This window comes from Stigmatopora nigra, chromosome 2, assembly GCF_051989575.1.
Source record: "Stigmatopora nigra isolate UIUO_SnigA chromosome 2, RoL_Snig_1.1, whole genome shotgun sequence".
NCBI classification, from domain to species: domain Eukaryota; kingdom Metazoa; phylum Chordata; class Actinopteri; order Syngnathiformes; family Syngnathidae; genus Stigmatopora; species Stigmatopora nigra.
The window spans coordinates 9363738-9380951 of NC_135509.1; the positions used below are offsets into that span (position 1 = coordinate 9363738).

Consider the following 17214-nt stretch of genomic DNA (forward strand, 5'->3'; position numbering starts at 1 on the left):
GAGTTTTCTGTGAAAAAACCCTGGAATAGTTAATCTTTTTGGCTTGTACGTGTTGACACTAAAGCTGTTTGAGCCAAACTCCACACTTTAAGAAGGATTTTTCCAGGCTCAAACGTCTAGTCTAGAAGCAGCAGCCAGACGCTGATCAAGATGTTGAATGTCAGTGTGGTGCCTTTGCATCTTCTCACCTTTAATCATTCTAATAATCTCCTAACTCCTCTCTGGGATCATCTACTCATCCACTACCGGCCATACGTCTCATCTCCTTTGTTCCTAGTTGTGTTGGCCTTTTCCAGCTATGTCTTCTTCAGTCTACCTTTTGCAGTCATGGACCTGCTAGGAGAGAGGGTGCCATTGTTTTACAAGTACAAGATCCAACCGGGGAGGAGACCCACAGTCGGAATGATGGCGAGGAGCTTTCGCACTGCTCTTTTCAACCACATTTTTTTTGTGCTGCCCAGCACGGTGGTGAGCATATTCATCTTACCTCTGCCGGAGATGCCTCAGGAAGCACCGTCACTGTGTGAGATTTTCATCGACGGCCTGGCTCTTCTCCTGGTTTTTGACACCCAGTACTACATTTGGCACATCATACACCACAAACAAGTGCAGCTGTACCGCTGCATCCACGCCATTCACCATGAATACGTCGCTCCATTCTCCTGGTCCACTGAGCAACTCAGCATTCCAGAACTGATGACGGTAGGGTTCTGGAGCAATCAGGATCCAATTCTTCTCAAGTGTCACCCGTTGACTACATGGTGCGTCACAGTGCTTAGTATCTGGATGTCTGTGGAGGACCACATCGGTTATGACTTCCCGTGGGGGCTCAATCGCCTTGTGCCTTTTGGTCTTTTGGGGGGAGCGCCTGCTCATGATGTGCACCATCAGAAGCCCAATAGCAACTATGCTCCTTTCTTTAGCCACTGGGACAGAATCTTTGGGACTGCTGCACCACTCAGGAAAGAAAAAATACATTGACAGGCTGGAAATGTGATTTTTAAATGAATTTCTGAATCTCGATCCATTTTTAGGGGAACCAAAGCCTTGTCTAAACAAAGAGTGAAAATGAGAAGTAACATTTCTGACTAAACCCCTTTTTTCTCCCAAAAAAAAGCAAAATTAGGTATGAAAGTGTGCAATTAATTAACAGTGAATTTATCCAGTGTATACTGTACAGGATCAAAATAACTCAGTCTTAAACCAGGCGTTTGTAAACCACAGTTCCGGAGGCACATGCAGATCTTAAATCCCTCGTATTTGTCTTAATTTTTTAGATTTAAAAAAAAATGAGTAGTTGACCTTATTAAGAAATTCAGCATTAACTTTAGAATGTTATCTTTAAACAGAATACATCAATTTATAATCACTATCACTATTAGAGCACTTATTTGTTGGTGACCTGTCTGACACATTACTAAGATTTTACATATATGATTTTGATATGCAATCTATTTTCTGCCACTTATCCAAGATCAGGTCACAGTGGAAGCAGCTTCAATGATGAAGACCCCCAGGCCAACATGAACTCAAATTAATAGATGATCATCATTGCTCATTTATTTCATTTGGTCTCTCAAGCTTCATTCCAGTAGGAACAAAGTACAGTGAACCATAATGTCAGCGTGCAAACTTGCCTCGTGATCTTACATAACTCCATCTTAACAAGAGTATAAATATTTCTATTTTCCTGACAACATGGGAAAAGTAGGCTTTAGAAGGTTGTGTACAGGTCAAGCATGCTTGTTAGAAGGACATTTTGTTCCTTAGAAAACTGCTGAAGGAGGTTTTGGTCTGAACAAATAAATGTTCATGACTGACTTGGGGAAAAAGCAGCAAAAGAAACCAGACATCCCCCCCAAAAAAGTGCCTTTAAAATTATTTGGAGAGAATTTATTCAAATATTAAAAAATAATAATAATTCGTCAATGGAGACTCCTATTTAAATACTGTACAAACATGTTAGAAATCTGACCCGTGCTCTCTGTTGGGTGCATCTTGCTGTAGGTGATGAACTGGCGACGGAATTTACGAAGTTCGGCCATGTTGACGCTCCTATTCAGTTCAATGTTTGACATACAGTTAAGGCATTGCCTCATGTTTTTTTTATCTAATCTTTTTCAAACTCGACTTTTCGGGCTTAAACTGATGAATTTGCATAACAATTCACATTTCATAATTCACAGTCAAAATATGTTGAGGTCGAGTTACTTAGAAAAAGGATATTTTCTCTGTCGCTCCTGGAACACAAATTCGATCCCCGGGAACACTTGTTTTCTGTGCATTAAAAATGGCCTAAAAAGGGCAAAAATAAATGTACATAACACCCTTTAGTGGTCCTAACTTTTGTGGACTGATGAATTAAAATGTGACACGCAAAAAGGACTAACTCAACAAGTTAACATTACTATATCCCATATTTTTTTTTATAAATATACAGGTGTAGATAGAAGAAAATAGGTGCAAAATTTGTGAAGAAGCATGTTTTTTAAGATGAAAGAGTCATATTTAGACCCCCTTCAGATCTTCACCAAAATGTATTGGTTTTTCAGTTAGGTAAGCAACTATAGAAAAGCCGCAATAAAATTCAAGACTTACCATTAACACATCCTGGGTGACCTTGTCTAACTCATATAGGAAGTTTGCAGATGAAAGTGGTTGCTGCACAGAAAAAACACATGTTAGAGTCATTCCAAGGGAAAAAATATATAATATTCTTGCTAATTCTTTGTTTGCCTTACACTCTGAGTGGACTGGTTGGGTGGCGGTGCTTTCCTTTTGAATAACGCATCAGAAATGGCTTCAAATGGTAGCGTGCTATCTTGGAGAATGTTAAAAAGTGGACTGTCCCACCGGTTTCTGGAGTCGGGTGCTTCAAACCGTAAAATTAATGCGTTGAGGCTATAGACAGCACAGGACAGATATTGGAAATGTGTGATGTTTTTACTTTTGAAATGTGAGAAGTTAACACTTACATGTCTTGTGTGTACTGCTCATTTGCATCTCTGTTTGTGTTCCACATTGAGCTCACTTCATTGGATGTCAAACAATACACCTTTAAGAAAAACAAATCATTTATTATTTGAAAAATGTTATTTGATTTTTAAATTACGATTTGTACTTACTAGACAATGCGGCGTCTGTACATGTTTAATGAGACAAAAAAGCTCATAACGGTAGCCTACAATGTTGAAAAATGGAAGAAAATTATTTTATTTTACTATTGTATAGCCCCCCCCCCAAAAAAAAAGAATAGTAGTATTTATTCACTCAATTGTGATGAATACATTACCTTTAATGTAGTTTAATGAATCCAATATAACAATGTCATCTTTGTTGACCTTCCTAAACAACAAATTCATAAATCTGAAAAGGATGGAGATGATGAAATAAAAATGTCAAACAGTGCATCACCAACCTTTCGACTTCAGCTTTCAGTGCAGCTCTGACGTGTTTTTCCTTTTGGGAATCTGCATTGCATACAACTATTAGTAATGAAGTATTATTTTTAGTAACGCAGGAAGGACGTGTTATTTTATACTCTTAATACTTAAGTATCACGAGGTACAAACTACAAAGAATATTAAACGCTCACACAATTTCATATATGTATTTAACTAATGGAGATCCAGATGATGTAAAACATTTGCACCGAGAAAGACATTTTGATCATAATACATAGTTTGTTGCAGCTAGCTTAGCTTGCCTGCATAGACGGCATTCTTCTCAGCAGTCAGTAGCGATTCAGCCACAATGTGAACTTTGCGCTCAGTTGTTTGTTCAAAATGCACCTTTAATTCTTTTGCCCTGCGAGTTTTACCACTGCACGGATAACCACACATCACTATTAAAGGCATGACTATTTGAAATAAACTACACTAGCCTAAAGTGAATGGCATGGTTCGGATGTGACGACATTGAGCCATTTGTTTTGAGAGCTACGAGAAAGAAAATAATCCTAAAAACTAAGATTTTTTTTAAAAAAAAAGCAGTTAAATTTTAAATATAATGATATTATCCTTTGACGTTTTAAGCTTGAATAGTGATTTTAAAAACTTTATTGAAAAGATCCAACTCATTAAACTCACTAGAATTACTCAATTCAAAAGGTAAAACATTTTTTTGCTAAATATTTCAAACCAGGAATATTCATTATGATTTTTAACCCTTTGATGTGCAACCTAAGAATGAAACATATTAATTTCCCATGTTAATTCATCATAGAAGTTTTTCCACTAGTTTATCTTTTGAAATCCAATCATTTTATAACATTTTAAGTAAATACACACGACACAAAACACAATTCAATGCACCAGTTTATTTGTATGCACTGTAGGTAAAAATAACAATTAAGGCACATATCAAAAGTAAACAAATATATATAGATATTCTTCAACGACCAAAAATAACAATCATGCACGTGAGCCAAGTTAGTCACATGCTGTGTTTAAGAGATGCACAGAGACAGAATACATTTAATTATGTATCACTTATGTTAAAGGGAAAAGATTATGAGTCAATATGACTTAGTGGCCCGACATGGCTTCCCAAATTAATTTATAAAATTAAATGTGGGATTATACAAACCTTCCAAATTGCGTTGTGATTATTTTCTCACACACTGAATATTTAACAATCACCGCCACTTACCAGAGGTAGTTAGTGTCAACATAAAACACAAAAGTACTAGAAAATGTCCCTCACTTTCATATTATTTCTTACAAGCTCAATGCTGTGTCAACCTCTTATCTTAAAGTCCTGACTTTGATAGAAATCTCAGATTCATAATGTACTTTGAGGCAACCTGAGGTATTTCAATACTGCTGAAGTTGAAGAGTTAAATAAGAGTCCGCTTCACATTTACAAGTGTTCATAAAAAAATAAAATAATATATATTATTGCTTAATGTGAAACAAACCCACTGGTTCATAAAGGCCAAGAAAAGGCTTTGGCATCCATACTGCTATGAGATGAAGCGCAAAATTAATAACTCTCGGAATGCCTTCAATCAATGCGTAAAATTAAGAAAAAATAAATTGCAGTTGATAATAAAAGTGAACGAAAGCACCAGCTTATCCGAATTATTATATATTGCGCCAGAACTTTCCAGAGTTCTGTTATTTTCTTTCTATGGTGAGCTAATCCACCCTAGTTCGCCCAAAAATAACGTAAACAAAAATAGGCAAACTTACAATAAATGAGCTGTAAAGTTACAAAAGTATAATGAAACCATTTCACTTGCTCATCTGGCATATAAAAATAGTTTTTTGTGTAAAAAAAATGTCTTCGTGAGAAGCATTGAGCAGCATGTAGTGCTTCTAGGAGGAAAGCAGCTTGAGTGACGAGTGGATGTGGATGTCATTGCTCTGCGAGACCTGAATGAGAGTCGGTCTGTACAGGATTGGCTTCGCTCTGATGGACCCTCTGTGCAACCTCCTCCTTTTCCCCTGGCTTTTTGCCCTTATGAACAATGACCAGGTGACTGGAGAGGGACAGTGGTGAGGCGAAGGAAAGACCACAATGTTGGCACTGAGGAGTGTTTTCTCCGCTGTTATGTAGAGCGATGTGCTTTTGGAACTTGCTGTATTCGTCTGTGATGAATCTGCATTTGGAACAGTGGAAGTGTCTTTTTGCAGATTTGGCTGAAGAAGACTCTTGCGAATCCTATGATCAAAAACGGGGTCCGTATGAGGATGAATATCATATACACACTTAGTTACTGTGTAACCATTTTCACCTTGTCCAAACCATTTTTGCATTCCTGGTTGGAGTTTTTCAGCATTTGGCTGATGTCAGGATTTCTGATTCCGTGCATTAGAATGATGTGGTTTTTCATCTGTGCAATGCTGCTAAATGTTGTCTTTCTGTCGGTACAATACCTGAACAGGCAACCCAAAAAGAACTGTTAACTTCAATGGGATCATGCATAACAGAACATCAAATGTCAAGTACAGTTCAATAGTCCAATGACTGGGAATAGATTGAACTTTATATTGGCCCAACTGTACAATAAAATATGTCCACCTTAAATTCTAACTTACCAACAATTATAACTTTTCTTTTTCCGGTCATGGGTCCTGCGAATGTGTCTTCTTAGGCTGGGCAAGGAGGTAAACGACTGGTTACATTGTCCACAAGAGTGACGCTTATATAACTGGCGGAGAGGGGAAAAAAATGCGTAATTATCAATAAAAGACAGTAAAAGGCACTAAAATTGTTCTTTTTTTTACTGCACTGGTGCAAAAAACTGTCCTGCTGTTAAATTAAACAAGCCAAAAAGTTTGTTCTGCAAATAAAATAAATAAATGAAATGCTACCTCACCTTCCCATGCTTTGACTTCATATGGGATACATAAAGGTGTCGCTCGGGAAAATATTGTAAACACTCCCCGCACGTCCAACCATTCATTCGACCGCCATTCTGTTCTGCCTTTTTTCGAGGGACCTCCTTGTGTTTCATTGGGACATGGATGGAACTGGCTTCCTGGTCAACAATGCTATTATTCCTTTGTTTCCTTTTAACCTCCAACTCTGGTCGCTCTTCTCCTCCGTGCGCACTCTATTTAAACAGAAGTGGTTCAAGAATCAATAAGTAGCGGCTTGTGGTCTTAATCATCATTGTTTTGACTAGACTACATATTTTATCTGAATTTGTTTCATCATTGATTTCAAAACCTTTAAATACCAGCTTTACACAAACACCAATTTCAAAAAGAGTCCTTGTATTATGTTACTCTTGTATTATGTTACTCTTGTTAAGAAAAAGGGTGGAAAAAGAGTAATTTACCTTGAAGTGCTGCATCATTGGCTGTTTTTGAGAGAAGACCGAGTTACATTCCGGACATTTAAATACACAAGTGAGACGTTTGTTGGCGTCCTGATGAAAATGTTGAAAGAGTAACCATTTCTTTTGGAAAATGACACCACATGTACACTTGAAGTTGAATCTGGGAAAGAAAAAGGACATTTAGTTCAGATAAACTGAAGGGGAAAAAAAACAATTTAAGTTATAATGATGTAGTCACAAGGTGCTAACTTACTGTGGGGGTGTTTTGCTAGCACTGTGTTTATTCTTCATATGAGCTTCAAAGCTGTTTGCACTTTTGAACGTCAAGGGGCAGATGGTACACTTGTGGAGAACCTCACAGTGTTTCTCCTCAATGTGCGACTTTTGTCCGATGAGGGTCTTGAAAACCACTTCACAGTGAAGACACCTGCAAGGAGGGAAGGAAGTCTCATGATATTTCTTTCAAGTAGTACTACTAAGAGTCCCTATAATCATTCAAATGCAGGCCAATAGTGTAATAAGTCACTTGCAGTCAGTTCACGGCAACTTACTTGAACCATGCTTTGCGTGCATAGTGCAGACAGTTTTCCCTGATGTGCTTTTGAATGTCCGCTGAGCGACTGATAGCGCCGCATTCGGGACAGCTATGAGGTGCTTTGAGTGCATGCATGCGCTCATGGGACTTGAAACTACACTTGTTAGGTAGCAACATGGAGCAAAGCTTGCAAAACTATTTTAAGAGAAGAAACATAGTAAAAATAAATGTCATTTAAATCAATGCTTGTGTAAACAGACCACAAATGTGAGTTTAAAAAAGCATGTGTGTATGAATAACTTAAATGAAGTGCTTTTTCAAGACCTGAACTATAAACATAAACACCAAGACCAGGTCAGCATTAAACCAAAAATTGTTAAGTGTCCGTTTTTTCCTGAAAAGTGCATTATACGACAATGAGATTCTACCCACCAATTCATTTGTATCTTCTGACTGCGACTGATAATGTCCAGCAAGCGATTGCTGGTCGGACATCTGTTTCTTGCACTCAAGGCACCGCATTTTGTGGCAGAGGGTATTATCAGGATAAAGAGGCATAACAGGCTGACTTGTAAGCATGGGTGAAAATGTAGCACGGGAGTCGGCTTTGAGAGGTTCGGTTCCAAGAGGTACAAACATTTGCGCCTCCGCAATGGGCTTCATGTGAAGTTGCGTGCACTGCATCATCGCGCCCTTGCTCTTGTGCTCCCTAGCGTGAGCCAGGAGGGCACACTTGTTGAAGAACACCATTGTCTTGGCACAGTGCGTACATCCTACTTCGATGTGGACACTCCTCCGGCTATAATGGTACGCGAGGCTTGGTTCTAAACTGAAAGAGTCCCCACACTCCAGGCAGCGGTAGCCTCGTGCCGGAAGGCGGATGTTGCTCTTGGGTGGCGGGTTCAGGTCTGGTACGTAGGTGGGTACGGGGTTAGCGTTATTCAGAAGGTGGTTTAAGGTGCTCGCCGCTGTATTATGGATGGATGTTCTTGGCCAGGTTTTGATCTGATGGACCAGTGGGACTGTGCTGGACACAGTTGAGGAGTGCGTCTTCTGGCTTGGTTGTTGATGCGAAGCAGAGTGGGCGGTCACTGATGATGGGACAAGATTTAGACTAGCAAGGTGCGCTGCTTTGGGAAGGATGCTAGAATTTCCTTTGCGTTTTTTGGTAGATGTTCTCTTTGGCGTAGAGACCCGAGACGCAGCTGATCTCCTGATAGGTAAATTCTGTAAAACTGTTGGAGTCCTGGTGCATTCCTCTGATTTGCTTTGCAAAACCTGAGGAGAATACGCTCCATCTTCACTCAATAAACTCTGCGCCGGCGAGGACTCGTAGGTTGAGTAGACATCCTCCCTTTCGGAATCGGGCAGCACACTGGTAACGGTCCGCTTAACCTGTCCACTGGTGGTTTTGATGGTCTTTATTCGGACTTTAGGAACTGGAGGCGACCCCCCGGCTTTAGTGCTGCTGTCGCTGCAAATGCTAACGGGGCTGTCGGGCGGCTTCATCATACGCTTCACAGCTTCAAGTGGACTCATAGGACTACGAGGGGATATGGAAACCCTGGGGCTGTATTTTATGCCATCACCGTACATTACAGGTGATTCTCTTGGACTCTTGATTTGCTCACTGAGATCTTTCCTAGCATTGAGAGCCACCAGGGCTTCAAGGCAAGATGGAACTGTAGATGAGTACGATTTGATCTGAGAAAACGAGTCAGGTTCATCTGTTGAGGTCGCCAAACTGCTGTTTGTCACTTTCACAGTCTTGTTATTGCTTAAATCAGGGAGTCCCCTATGTATTGTTGTTATTTTATCCCTGACACTAGTGTCAGATGACTCCTCCCTTTGGCGCCCAGAAGATTCATTGTCTTTCTGGAGTTCATCAAAAATACAAACATCTAATATGTGCGGATTGTCTGCTGCTGAGAGTTGCAAATTAGACTCTACCGGGAAACTTGGTCTGTCTTGGTTTGGAGAGACAAACGACTTATTAAAGACACATTTAGTCGTCGTCCCTGATCCGTGGGCATTAAAACCATTATGCAAAGTTGGTCCTGAGTGAAGTCCATCTCCAAAACCTTCGGACAACTCCTGATGATGTGTGTTTTTCACAATAACACTCACAGTGGGAATCTCTGCTGCAAAGCCTGCTTGATTACTCAGTAAACTGTCGTTGGCAGATTCTACCGTTTGTTTTAGATGCGCCTCATCATGTCCCTCTTGGATGGGTTCTTTGGCATCCAGTTCTGTCGCATCTGGGATGTCAAAGGCAGCCAGAAGATCATCAAAATCGGGGGTTTTCATATCTCCCATTGCTGCACAGATATGTTTAAGGTTAGTCGATTAAATGAGCCGACACACACCGGGCAAAAGTTTAGCAGACATTAATTGAGAGATTGCTTTCAAACTTGAGTCACATTAACTTACGCTGCGATCAACTGCACGGCTAATAAACCCGATTCTATTTTTAACTTTATCAAGTCATACAGTCACTAATTTCTCATCGCTGGCAGTTATTCCACTGTCGCTATGAGTCATACGTACCATGTTTTGATGTTAGGAGTTAGCCGAAAAGCTAACTTAGCCTTGCAGCAACACTACCGAGCAATCGTTGGCACGAGTCTAGCTATGTCAAGCACAAGAGTAAGCCGGTTTACCATTTGAACTTCATTTCCTTCACAACTCTATTAAACTGCCACAAAACCCTGCCGATTTGCCATTTGGCGCACGTTAGCCAACGGGTAGTTACAGTAAAGCTAAACAACTAGCCTAGCCTAGCCTAGCCAAAAGACAATTTCTTTTCCCTGAGTTTGATCTCGCAGGATTGTGACGGTGCGTCATTTTCTGAGCTCTCGCCCAAAAAGTACTACATGCCAAAAGTACGGGTATTTGAATAATTGCTACAGTAACATTTAGAAAACTCTAATATATTACAACTGACAATATTTTGAGCAAAGAGCGCAAGTGTTTAGCAAAAATGAGAATGTCATCTCATCTCATTTTCTGAACCACTTTATCCTTAGGGTTGCGGGGGGTGCTGGAGCCAATCCCAGCTTTATAAACCAATGTGATTCATATATGGATTCTGGTTGTACTTAATGACCTCAAACTTATTTTCCAAGCCATACAGTGATCATTAGTTTTTCCTCAGGATATGAGTTTCCTCCTTCATTGCAGAAACAAGCAGATTAGGGCCACTAAAAACTAAAAAATGTTCTTTGGTGTGAATGATTGTTGTTCTACCGTTCCCCGTGATTGGCTGCTGATGAGTTATGGTTTCTAATTAAATTCAACCTGGAAAGGCCTGAGTTCACCCTGAACTCCAGAGATGAAAGCAATAGATGGATAGATTAAACATTTACTCTAATCTGAAACATTTCTTGTTGTCCACAAAGTACCAAGGTGATTAATTCATTACTCAAAGAGAAGAAAATAAATTAATCAAGTGTAGCACATGTTTTATAGACAGTGATTTTTTTTTATTGATTATTGGATAACAATAGTGGTCCCTGTAATAAACTACTTACATCTATGATTCTTCAATAAGTCTTTATAGGCCTTTGACCAGGACAATTTCATAAGCGTTGTTTTGGGTGTGACAAGATCACATTTGCGGAAAATGACCAAAGTTCAACCATTAAACCTTTCATGAATCATCCCTGTAGTTAAAAAAAAAAAAAACAATAAAAAAAAAATCCACATTGCAATATGTCGCATCTGCTGGCAAGGACTGATGTGGATATCTGATTAGACTGGTCAATGTTCTCATTGTGTTGTAAAGACATCCAAAAACAAATGCATAAAACTGTGACTGATGCCCATTAAACTTTAAATGCATTCAAATGGGTTTTAAACTTTAAATACATTCAAATGGGTTTTAAACTTTAAATATATTCAAATGTGTTTTAAACTTTAAATACATGAAAAATGTGTTTCACATATTGTGGAGAATATCCTTCAAATCATAATTATTTAGTCTAACATAGTGTAGTGTTTTATGTTTTTGCTTATTGTTTATTGCTTGTAAAATGAATAAGCTGAGAAATTCCTGGAAATCATAAATAAGGAATAAAATATGGAATTTCCTGGTTTGAAATTTGAACCTCAGCCAAACCTTTGTGTTAAACTCAGTCTTTCCAAAATTAAAGTAGAAAAAAATCCATTCTATTAATTTTTAGCTGTTATAATGATGAGTGTTGCTTCAATGAAAACTTCTCCTTCCCTTAATGTTCAACTGTGAATAATAACATTCTTACCAACATTCTTTTAAGAACTGAACATGCCGTAAATAACACTCACAAAGTACAAGTAGTCTCAATTCTCCTTTTTTTTAATGTATTTTTATCTATGAAAAGACCAGAGTAAATTAATATGAGGTCGATTAAACCTGTTTATTACCTTCCTTTTGTCCTGTTCTTCCTGGTCTGTGGAGAGCAGCGCGTAATTTGTACCACAGTTAATGATAAGATGTTTCATAGTGGGCAGGTTATATTTTACTGCGGTGTATTGGACAGCACCGCATTTGATGACTGAGTCGAGAAGCACACACAATGAGTAAGCCATTAGCTCCGCTTTTCCTTCCACCTGTTTATTTTGCCTTTTAGTTTTGGGTTGTTTTTCTTGTTTAAAACACACCTATGCTTTAGGGGGTTTGAGTATAATGCTGGTTCGTCAAGTTGTCCCGGCCGCTAAAGCTTTCACGAATGGAAAAGTTGTTTGTGTTTTGCAGAGGAAAACAACAGTTTTGACCTCAAGCATGCCTCACTTCCCAATGGAAATGGATGCTTGGTAATGGGAAATGGAGAATTCAACCCTGCCTTTGAAATGGAGGTATGTAGTCATGAGATTAGTTGGTGTTGTTTTTTTTTTTTTTTGAGGGGAAAAGGCAACTCGTGTTGTATTTATTCCTTTCAGATAACAAATTGTTCTCAGGAGGGGATCATAAATGATACGAATATACCAAATACCAAAAGAGAAGCAGAGCAGTCTAAAGGATTTGGATCGTATCTAAGGTGTGTTTGGTTAAGTTGCATTGTTTTTTTACCACCCCTTATTAATGTTATTGCTACCGAGGTAATATATTTTGCCTCTCTATTGCTGTTTTCATTGTACACTTTTATGATCGTGCGCTACTCAATAAGTGATACCTTTTAAATTTGAATAAGTAAATACAAATTCCCATGAATTCCCATGTTAATTTCAGTCCGAATTGCTAATAATGTCAGAGAGATTGCCCTATTTGGCTAATATGAGTCTAAAAACTGGATCATTTTGTTATAACTGTTTATAACTCATTTGTCATAACTCTTTATAACACATCTGTCAAGGATAGTTGGCCCTTTTATTCGCGTCGTTTAACTGGGTTACTAGAATCGACACTAGTTGTGACTGATTTTCTTGTGTTTTTTAGACAAATTACCGTACCGATTAACGCCACGGAGAATTACCTGAAATCTCACTCGGATGTTTTCAAGTTTATATTATTGGGCATACTTGGAGCAGGTATGGTAGCAAGCTAAAGCGTCTCATTTCACAGCATTTTAAACTATAATGTGTGTCATTTTTGGCTCCACAGGTTATTTGGTATACTTTATTATAGCCTGTATTTTGGATTTCCAGAGGGCCACCGCTTTGGTGGTCATAACTTGTTTGGCTGTTTTATCCAAATCATATGACCTCCTGAAGAAGTATAAGGGCGAGAGCATCAGTCGCTTTCTTACACCTATTGTCCAATCTTTCGAAGCCAATTTAAAATGGATAAAATGGTAAGTGGACATTCTAATCGCTGGGTTGTCCTTACCGTCAAGTCCATTGGGTCAAGTGTGTCTATTTTAGGGTCTTCATTGTCATCGTTGTGATTCTGCTTGGACTGTGGCTCGGATTAGACACCATCCATCGTCCCGAGCAATTTATTTCCTTCGGAGGTGTCTGTATGCTCAGTCTACTTATCTTTCTCTTCTCAGCTAACAGGACAGCAGTGAGTTTTCCTTCTTTTTTTAAATTGTTTTTTTTTGTATTGATAATTAGCATGGTGCACGTTAAGAATTGCCCAACGCGAGCGACGTTATCTCGACACTTATCTTTCCATGTGTTTTTCCGAGACTTTGGAGCTCAATTGATCTCGCGCGTGCATTGTCCCGGGGTTTTTGCAGAGTTGCTTCCTTGTAAAAACACTATGTTTTATGGCGGCTTCCTGGGAGATAACGTGATAAAACGTGTGAGGTTGTCTGTTCACTTTTAGGTATGCTGGAGGCCTGTGTTTTGGGGTCTGGGTTTGCAGTTCTGCATCGGACTATTTGTCATCAGAACTGAGCCTGGCCTTATCACTTTCCGATGGCTCGGACGACAAGTGCAGGTTCATCCAGTTATTCATTCTTGATCTTGCTATTGATTGGAATAGTGATAGATTCTGCTAATGGAATAACATTCCTCATGTGCAGCTCAGGTATATTTTACTATTATATTTATAATTCTATATTTAACAACAATGTAATGACAGAGTTTTGAACCTCAAGACCGGCATGCTTTGTGACATTCAATTAGTTCTTAATTTAAAAGAGCATTTTCACAAAGAATAAAATTATTACACTATCACATACACTATTCTAAATGATCAACTGAGAGAGACGTTTCATTATCTAGTCTAAAGTTGTTTATACTTTTTCAGACTTTCCTGTCCTACACCAGAGTTGGATCAGCATTTATTTTTGGAGATTTGATCGACGGGATCTTTGCCTTCCAAGTTAGTGACCAACAAAACCGGCATTTAGCAGAAATTATGAGATGTTGACACATGTCTCTTTGGGTGTCTTCCTTAGGCTTTGCCGATAATCGTGTTCTTCAGCAGTGTGATGTCCGTGCTTTACTTCCTGGGTTTAATGCAGTGGCTCATCCTAAAGGTAAACATTTACCTCTTATTACAGGTCACCAAGGGTCGAGCTCATTTCGTTCATTCCTGAGTTCTAATCATTTATTTTTTTGCCCGTGTAGATCTCGTGGATTATGCAGATAACGATGGGAACCTCTCCCACAGAGACCTTGAGTGTAGCAGGCAACATATTTATCGGCCAGGTAATCTTGACCATTTGAGTTATGTACTTTTACAATATTAAGAGTTGCTTTTTTTTAAGATCATTCTCAGAGTTTTTACTTGTGCTTCAGACAGAAGCGCCGCTGCTGATTCGGCCCTATTTAGACGGTATGACCAAATCGGAAATCCATGCTGTTATGACTGGAGGATTTGCCACAATTGCAGGCAGTGTTATGGGAGCATTCATCGCATTTGGGGTAAAATAACATACCCATTTTTTCTACATGTCTTTTAAACAATAGCTACTACATGTATATATATATATATATATATATATATATATATATATATATATATATATATATATATATATATATATATATATATATATATATATATATATATATATATATATATATATATATATATATATATATATATATTTGGATACTGTATATAGATATAGTATGTGTATAGTTTGAGTATATGCTACTAAGGGTATGTCATTTAGTGGAATTAATCACTAATTTGATGATGATATGATATCAATTCTTTGGACATCGATAGATTCGCCAATTTTTTTTTTCAGGCTTGTCGTTTTACCACTACTGTCGTTCTATGTTGTAGATTGATGCGTCCTCTCTGATATCAGCCTCAGTCATGGCTGCTCCCTGTGCACTCGCCTTCTCCAAACTTTCCTATCCAGAGACAGAAGAGACCCGCTTCAAGTCAGAGGAGACAATCAAAGTGTCTTGTGGGTATGTAAACATCTCTCAGTAACAAAATTATTTCCTTCCATTTTTCCCCATTAACATTTCTCAATATGCCTTAGAGAGGAAAAGAACATTTTAGAGGCAGCAAGCAGCGGGGCGTCAGCCTCCATCGGTTTGGTTGCCAACATCGCCGCAAACCTCATTGCCTTCCTCGCCATCCTCGCATTTGTTAATGAAGCTCTGAGCTGGCTTGGAGGGATGGTGGGATACCCCGATATCACCTTTCAGGTATGACGAAGGCCGACTGCTAATGGGGTTCCATCATGTTTTGAAACTCTGACTTGGTTCTAGCTCTTCTGCTCGTACATCTTCATGCCCTTGGCCTTTATGATGGGGGTGCCCTTCGAGGAGAGTTTTACTGTCGCCGAGCTCATTGGCATTAAACTTTTCCTCAATGAATTTGTGGCCTACGAGAAATTATCCACACTGAAGAAAAACAGGCTCAATGGGCTGGATGCTGTAATTGGTGGGGAGAGAATGTGGATTTCAGTGAGTACTAGCTGAACACACACATTGGAAAGAAATAGAATATCATTATATGGAGATGCTTCAATCTCGTCTTCATTTATCACACACATAAAAAAGAAAGTAAAACATGTTTTGTGAAATTAATCCATTGGAACTGTTCTTCCAGGTACGATCCGAAACAATCTCCACCTACGCTTTGTGTGGCTTTGCCAACTTGAGTTCTCTCGGCATCATGATCGGAGGTCTCGGTGAGTGGGATCCCATCTTCCTTTGTCTTTTTTTTTGATGCACCAGCATGCTTTTGCTGTACTGATATTTGACACTGAGCATTTTCTCTTACCTAAGCCTCTATATGCCCATCTAGAAGAAGTGATGTCTCAGCTCTAGTGTTGCGATCCATGATCACAGCCACGTGTGTCTCGCTTGTCAATGCTTGCATAGCGGGTAGGTTGCTCTTTGAATCTCATGCGTCTTCAAAAGTCATCTTTTTTTTCAAATTTTGCTTACGTTTTTTTTTTTAACCTCTTCCAAGGGATCTTATTTATTCCTCCACTCGATTGTCTGAAGTTGATCAGCGAATCTGTTGCCAACATTACAGATGTGAATCTGCAGAGCTGCTGCAATGAACTCTTCGAAAAGTAGGTTACTACTTCGGATCCAAACGATTATTAGTCATCTAACGATTAGATTAACAGTTAAAGTACTTCCACTTGATTGGACATTAACAGATAACAGGTTATCAGACTCCTTTCCATGATTCATTCATTCATTCTCCGAGGGCCGCGGGGGTGCTGGAGCCAATCTCAGCCAACACTGGGCAATAGGTATCGGACACTATTACCCAAAAGTTTAACTTTGGGAGATGAATTATTCTTTTGAAATCTTGTTCCATCGATGCAATATTCATTAAAATATCTAGTTTTATTTAGGATGAAATGTAGTATAAAATATCTAAGAATAATTGATCTGCGTAGTTACATTTAATTGAATGTTAATACTCCAAATTCTTGCTAATGGTGAAATACCAGTCTTCATGACCTGTAAGCTATATGTATTTGAATAACAACTTAGAAATACTGATTTTTTTTCCAGTACTGTGAACAATGGGAGCATCGTATTTGAAGGCACATGGAGCACCATCGCAAATGCCACTTATTATTTGGCAAAATGCTGTCAGTGCTGTGGCGTCTCCCAAGAGGCACTTTGTCTGTAAAGGAAGACCATATCGGTATCCTTGTTTTAGTAGTTTGGTTACACTGGTTTCCACATATGTACATAGATTTTTAGAAGATTCAGCTTTATAAATGCACTTTTTTTACTCGCTACACTAGTAGGTTTATTACGTAGAGAAGAGTCCAGAAGATATGAAAAGTACACACAAACCTAGTTTTTCACCAACTATTAGATTCCCCCCAAAGTGTATTACATACTGTAGTATGTTTTAAGAGAGCTGTACAGTATAGCTGACATGTATTATATTGTAAATGAATTATGAAGTTGGATTTCTTTGTGTTGAGCGCTAAAGGAAAAATACCTCAGGGAACTCACTGCCATTAGCTGTTTTGATTAATGTAAATAGGCAACAAAAAAAATCAAATCATCTTTTTTGAATGGATAT

At 38.7% G+C, this 17214-nt stretch overlaps 4 protein-coding genes across 6 annotated transcripts; 2 read left to right on the forward strand and 2 right to left on the reverse strand.

Annotated features, from left to right (window-relative positions):
* The first annotated feature begins 112 nt into the window (after positions 1–112).
* On the forward strand, positions 113–986 carry ch25hl1.1 (cholesterol 25-hydroxylase like 1, tandem duplicate 1). Its single transcript, XM_077710565.1, has one exon. It carries the CDS (start codon positions 151–153, stop codon positions 979–981), a length of 831 nt encoding a protein of 276 aa, XP_077566691.1. The 5' UTR covers positions 113–150; the 3' UTR covers positions 982–986.
* Positions 987–1867: 881 nt separating this feature from the next.
* kti12 (KTI12 chromatin associated homolog) lies at positions 1868–3916 on the reverse strand. Its single transcript, XM_077710250.1, has 9 exons — positions 3707–3916; positions 3419–3470; positions 3293–3345; positions 3126–3181; positions 2976–3055; positions 2742–2901; positions 2599–2661; positions 2227–2295; positions 1868–2069 (listed from the first exon to the last, which is right to left on the reverse strand). The coding sequence occupies exons 1-9, from the start codon at positions 3855–3857 to the stop codon at positions 1926–1928; spliced, it is 828 nt and encodes a 275-aa protein (XP_077566376.1). The 5' UTR covers positions 3858–3916; the 3' UTR covers positions 1868–1925.
* Positions 3917–4460: 544 nt separating this feature from the next.
* znf592 (zinc finger protein 592) lies at positions 4461–10278 on the reverse strand. The gene is made up of 9 exons (XM_077710693.1): positions 9870–10278; positions 7755–9640; positions 7339–7517; positions 7041–7214; positions 6788–6947; positions 6323–6559; positions 6042–6154; positions 5738–5879; positions 4461–5664 (listed from the first exon to the last, which is right to left on the reverse strand). The coding sequence occupies exons 2-9, from the start codon at positions 9636–9638 to the stop codon at positions 5359–5361; spliced, it is 3195 nt and encodes a 1064-aa protein (XP_077566819.1). The 5' UTR covers positions 9639–9640; positions 9870–10278; the 3' UTR covers positions 4461–5358.
* On the forward strand, positions 9507–17206 carry slc28a1 (solute carrier family 28 member 1). Of its 3 annotated transcripts, none has more exons than XM_077710696.1 (18): positions 9507–9659; positions 12055–12155; positions 12240–12337; positions 12736–12827; positions 12901–13090; positions 13161–13302; positions 13567–13680; positions 13993–14067; positions 14144–14224; positions 14316–14396; positions 14487–14612; positions 14983–15113; positions 15188–15356; positions 15420–15617; positions 15763–15844; positions 15942–16040; positions 16129–16234; positions 16689–17206. In XM_077710696.1, the coding sequence occupies exons 2-18, from the start codon at positions 12117–12119 to the stop codon at positions 16807–16809; spliced, it is 1944 nt and encodes a 647-aa protein (XP_077566822.1). In that variant the 5' UTR covers positions 9507–9659; positions 12055–12116; the 3' UTR covers positions 16810–17206. The 3 variants fall into 3 exon arrangements, 2 of the variants coding, with proteins under 2 accessions (XP_077566822.1, XP_077566820.1); XM_077710694.1 differs by lacking the exon at positions 9507–9659 and adding an exon at positions 11798–11879; XR_013324944.1 differs by lacking the exons at positions 9507–9659; positions 16689–17206 and adding an exon at positions 11798–11879 and having other exon boundaries at positions 15961–16040.
* The last annotated feature ends 8 nt before the right edge of the window (positions 17207–17214 follow it).

Coding starts and splice junctions, on each gene's coding strand:
- znf592 (XM_077710693.1), bottom strand. CDS start 9,638: ATGGGAGATATGAAAACCCCCGATTTTGATGATCTTCTGGCTGCCTTT. Junction 7,518..7,754: donor CAGAAGATACAAATGAATTG/GTGGGTAGAATC, acceptor CTCTTAAAATAG/TTTTGCAAGCTTTGCTCCAT. Junction 6,560..6,787: donor CAATGATGCAGCACTTCAAG/GTAAATTACTCT, acceptor CTGTTTAAATAG/AGTGCGCACGGAGGAGAAGA.
- slc28a1 (XM_077710694.1), top strand. Junction 12,156..12,239: donor ACCCTGCCTTTGAAATGGAG/GTATGTAGTCAT, acceptor TATTCCTTTCAG/ATAACAAATTGTTCTCAGGA. Junction 13,303..13,566: donor TCTCAGCTAACAGGACAGCA/GTGAGTTTTCCT, acceptor GTTCACTTTTAG/GTATGCTGGAGGCCTGTGTT.
- ch25hl1.1 (XM_077710565.1), top strand. CDS start 151: ATGTTGAATGTCAGTGTGGTGCCTTTGCATCTTCTCACCTTTAATCAT.
- kti12 (XM_077710250.1), bottom strand. CDS start 3,857: ATGCCTTTAATAGTGATGTGTGGTTATCCGTGCAGTGGTAAAACTCGC. Junction 2,662..2,741: donor CCAACCAGTCCACTCAGAGT/GTAAGGCAAACA, acceptor TTTTCTGTGCAG/CAACCACTTTCATCTGCAAA. Junction 2,070..2,226: donor TTCCAGGAGCGACAGAGAAA/ATATCCTTTTTC, acceptor TGTATGTCAAAC/ATTGAACTGAATAGGAGCGT.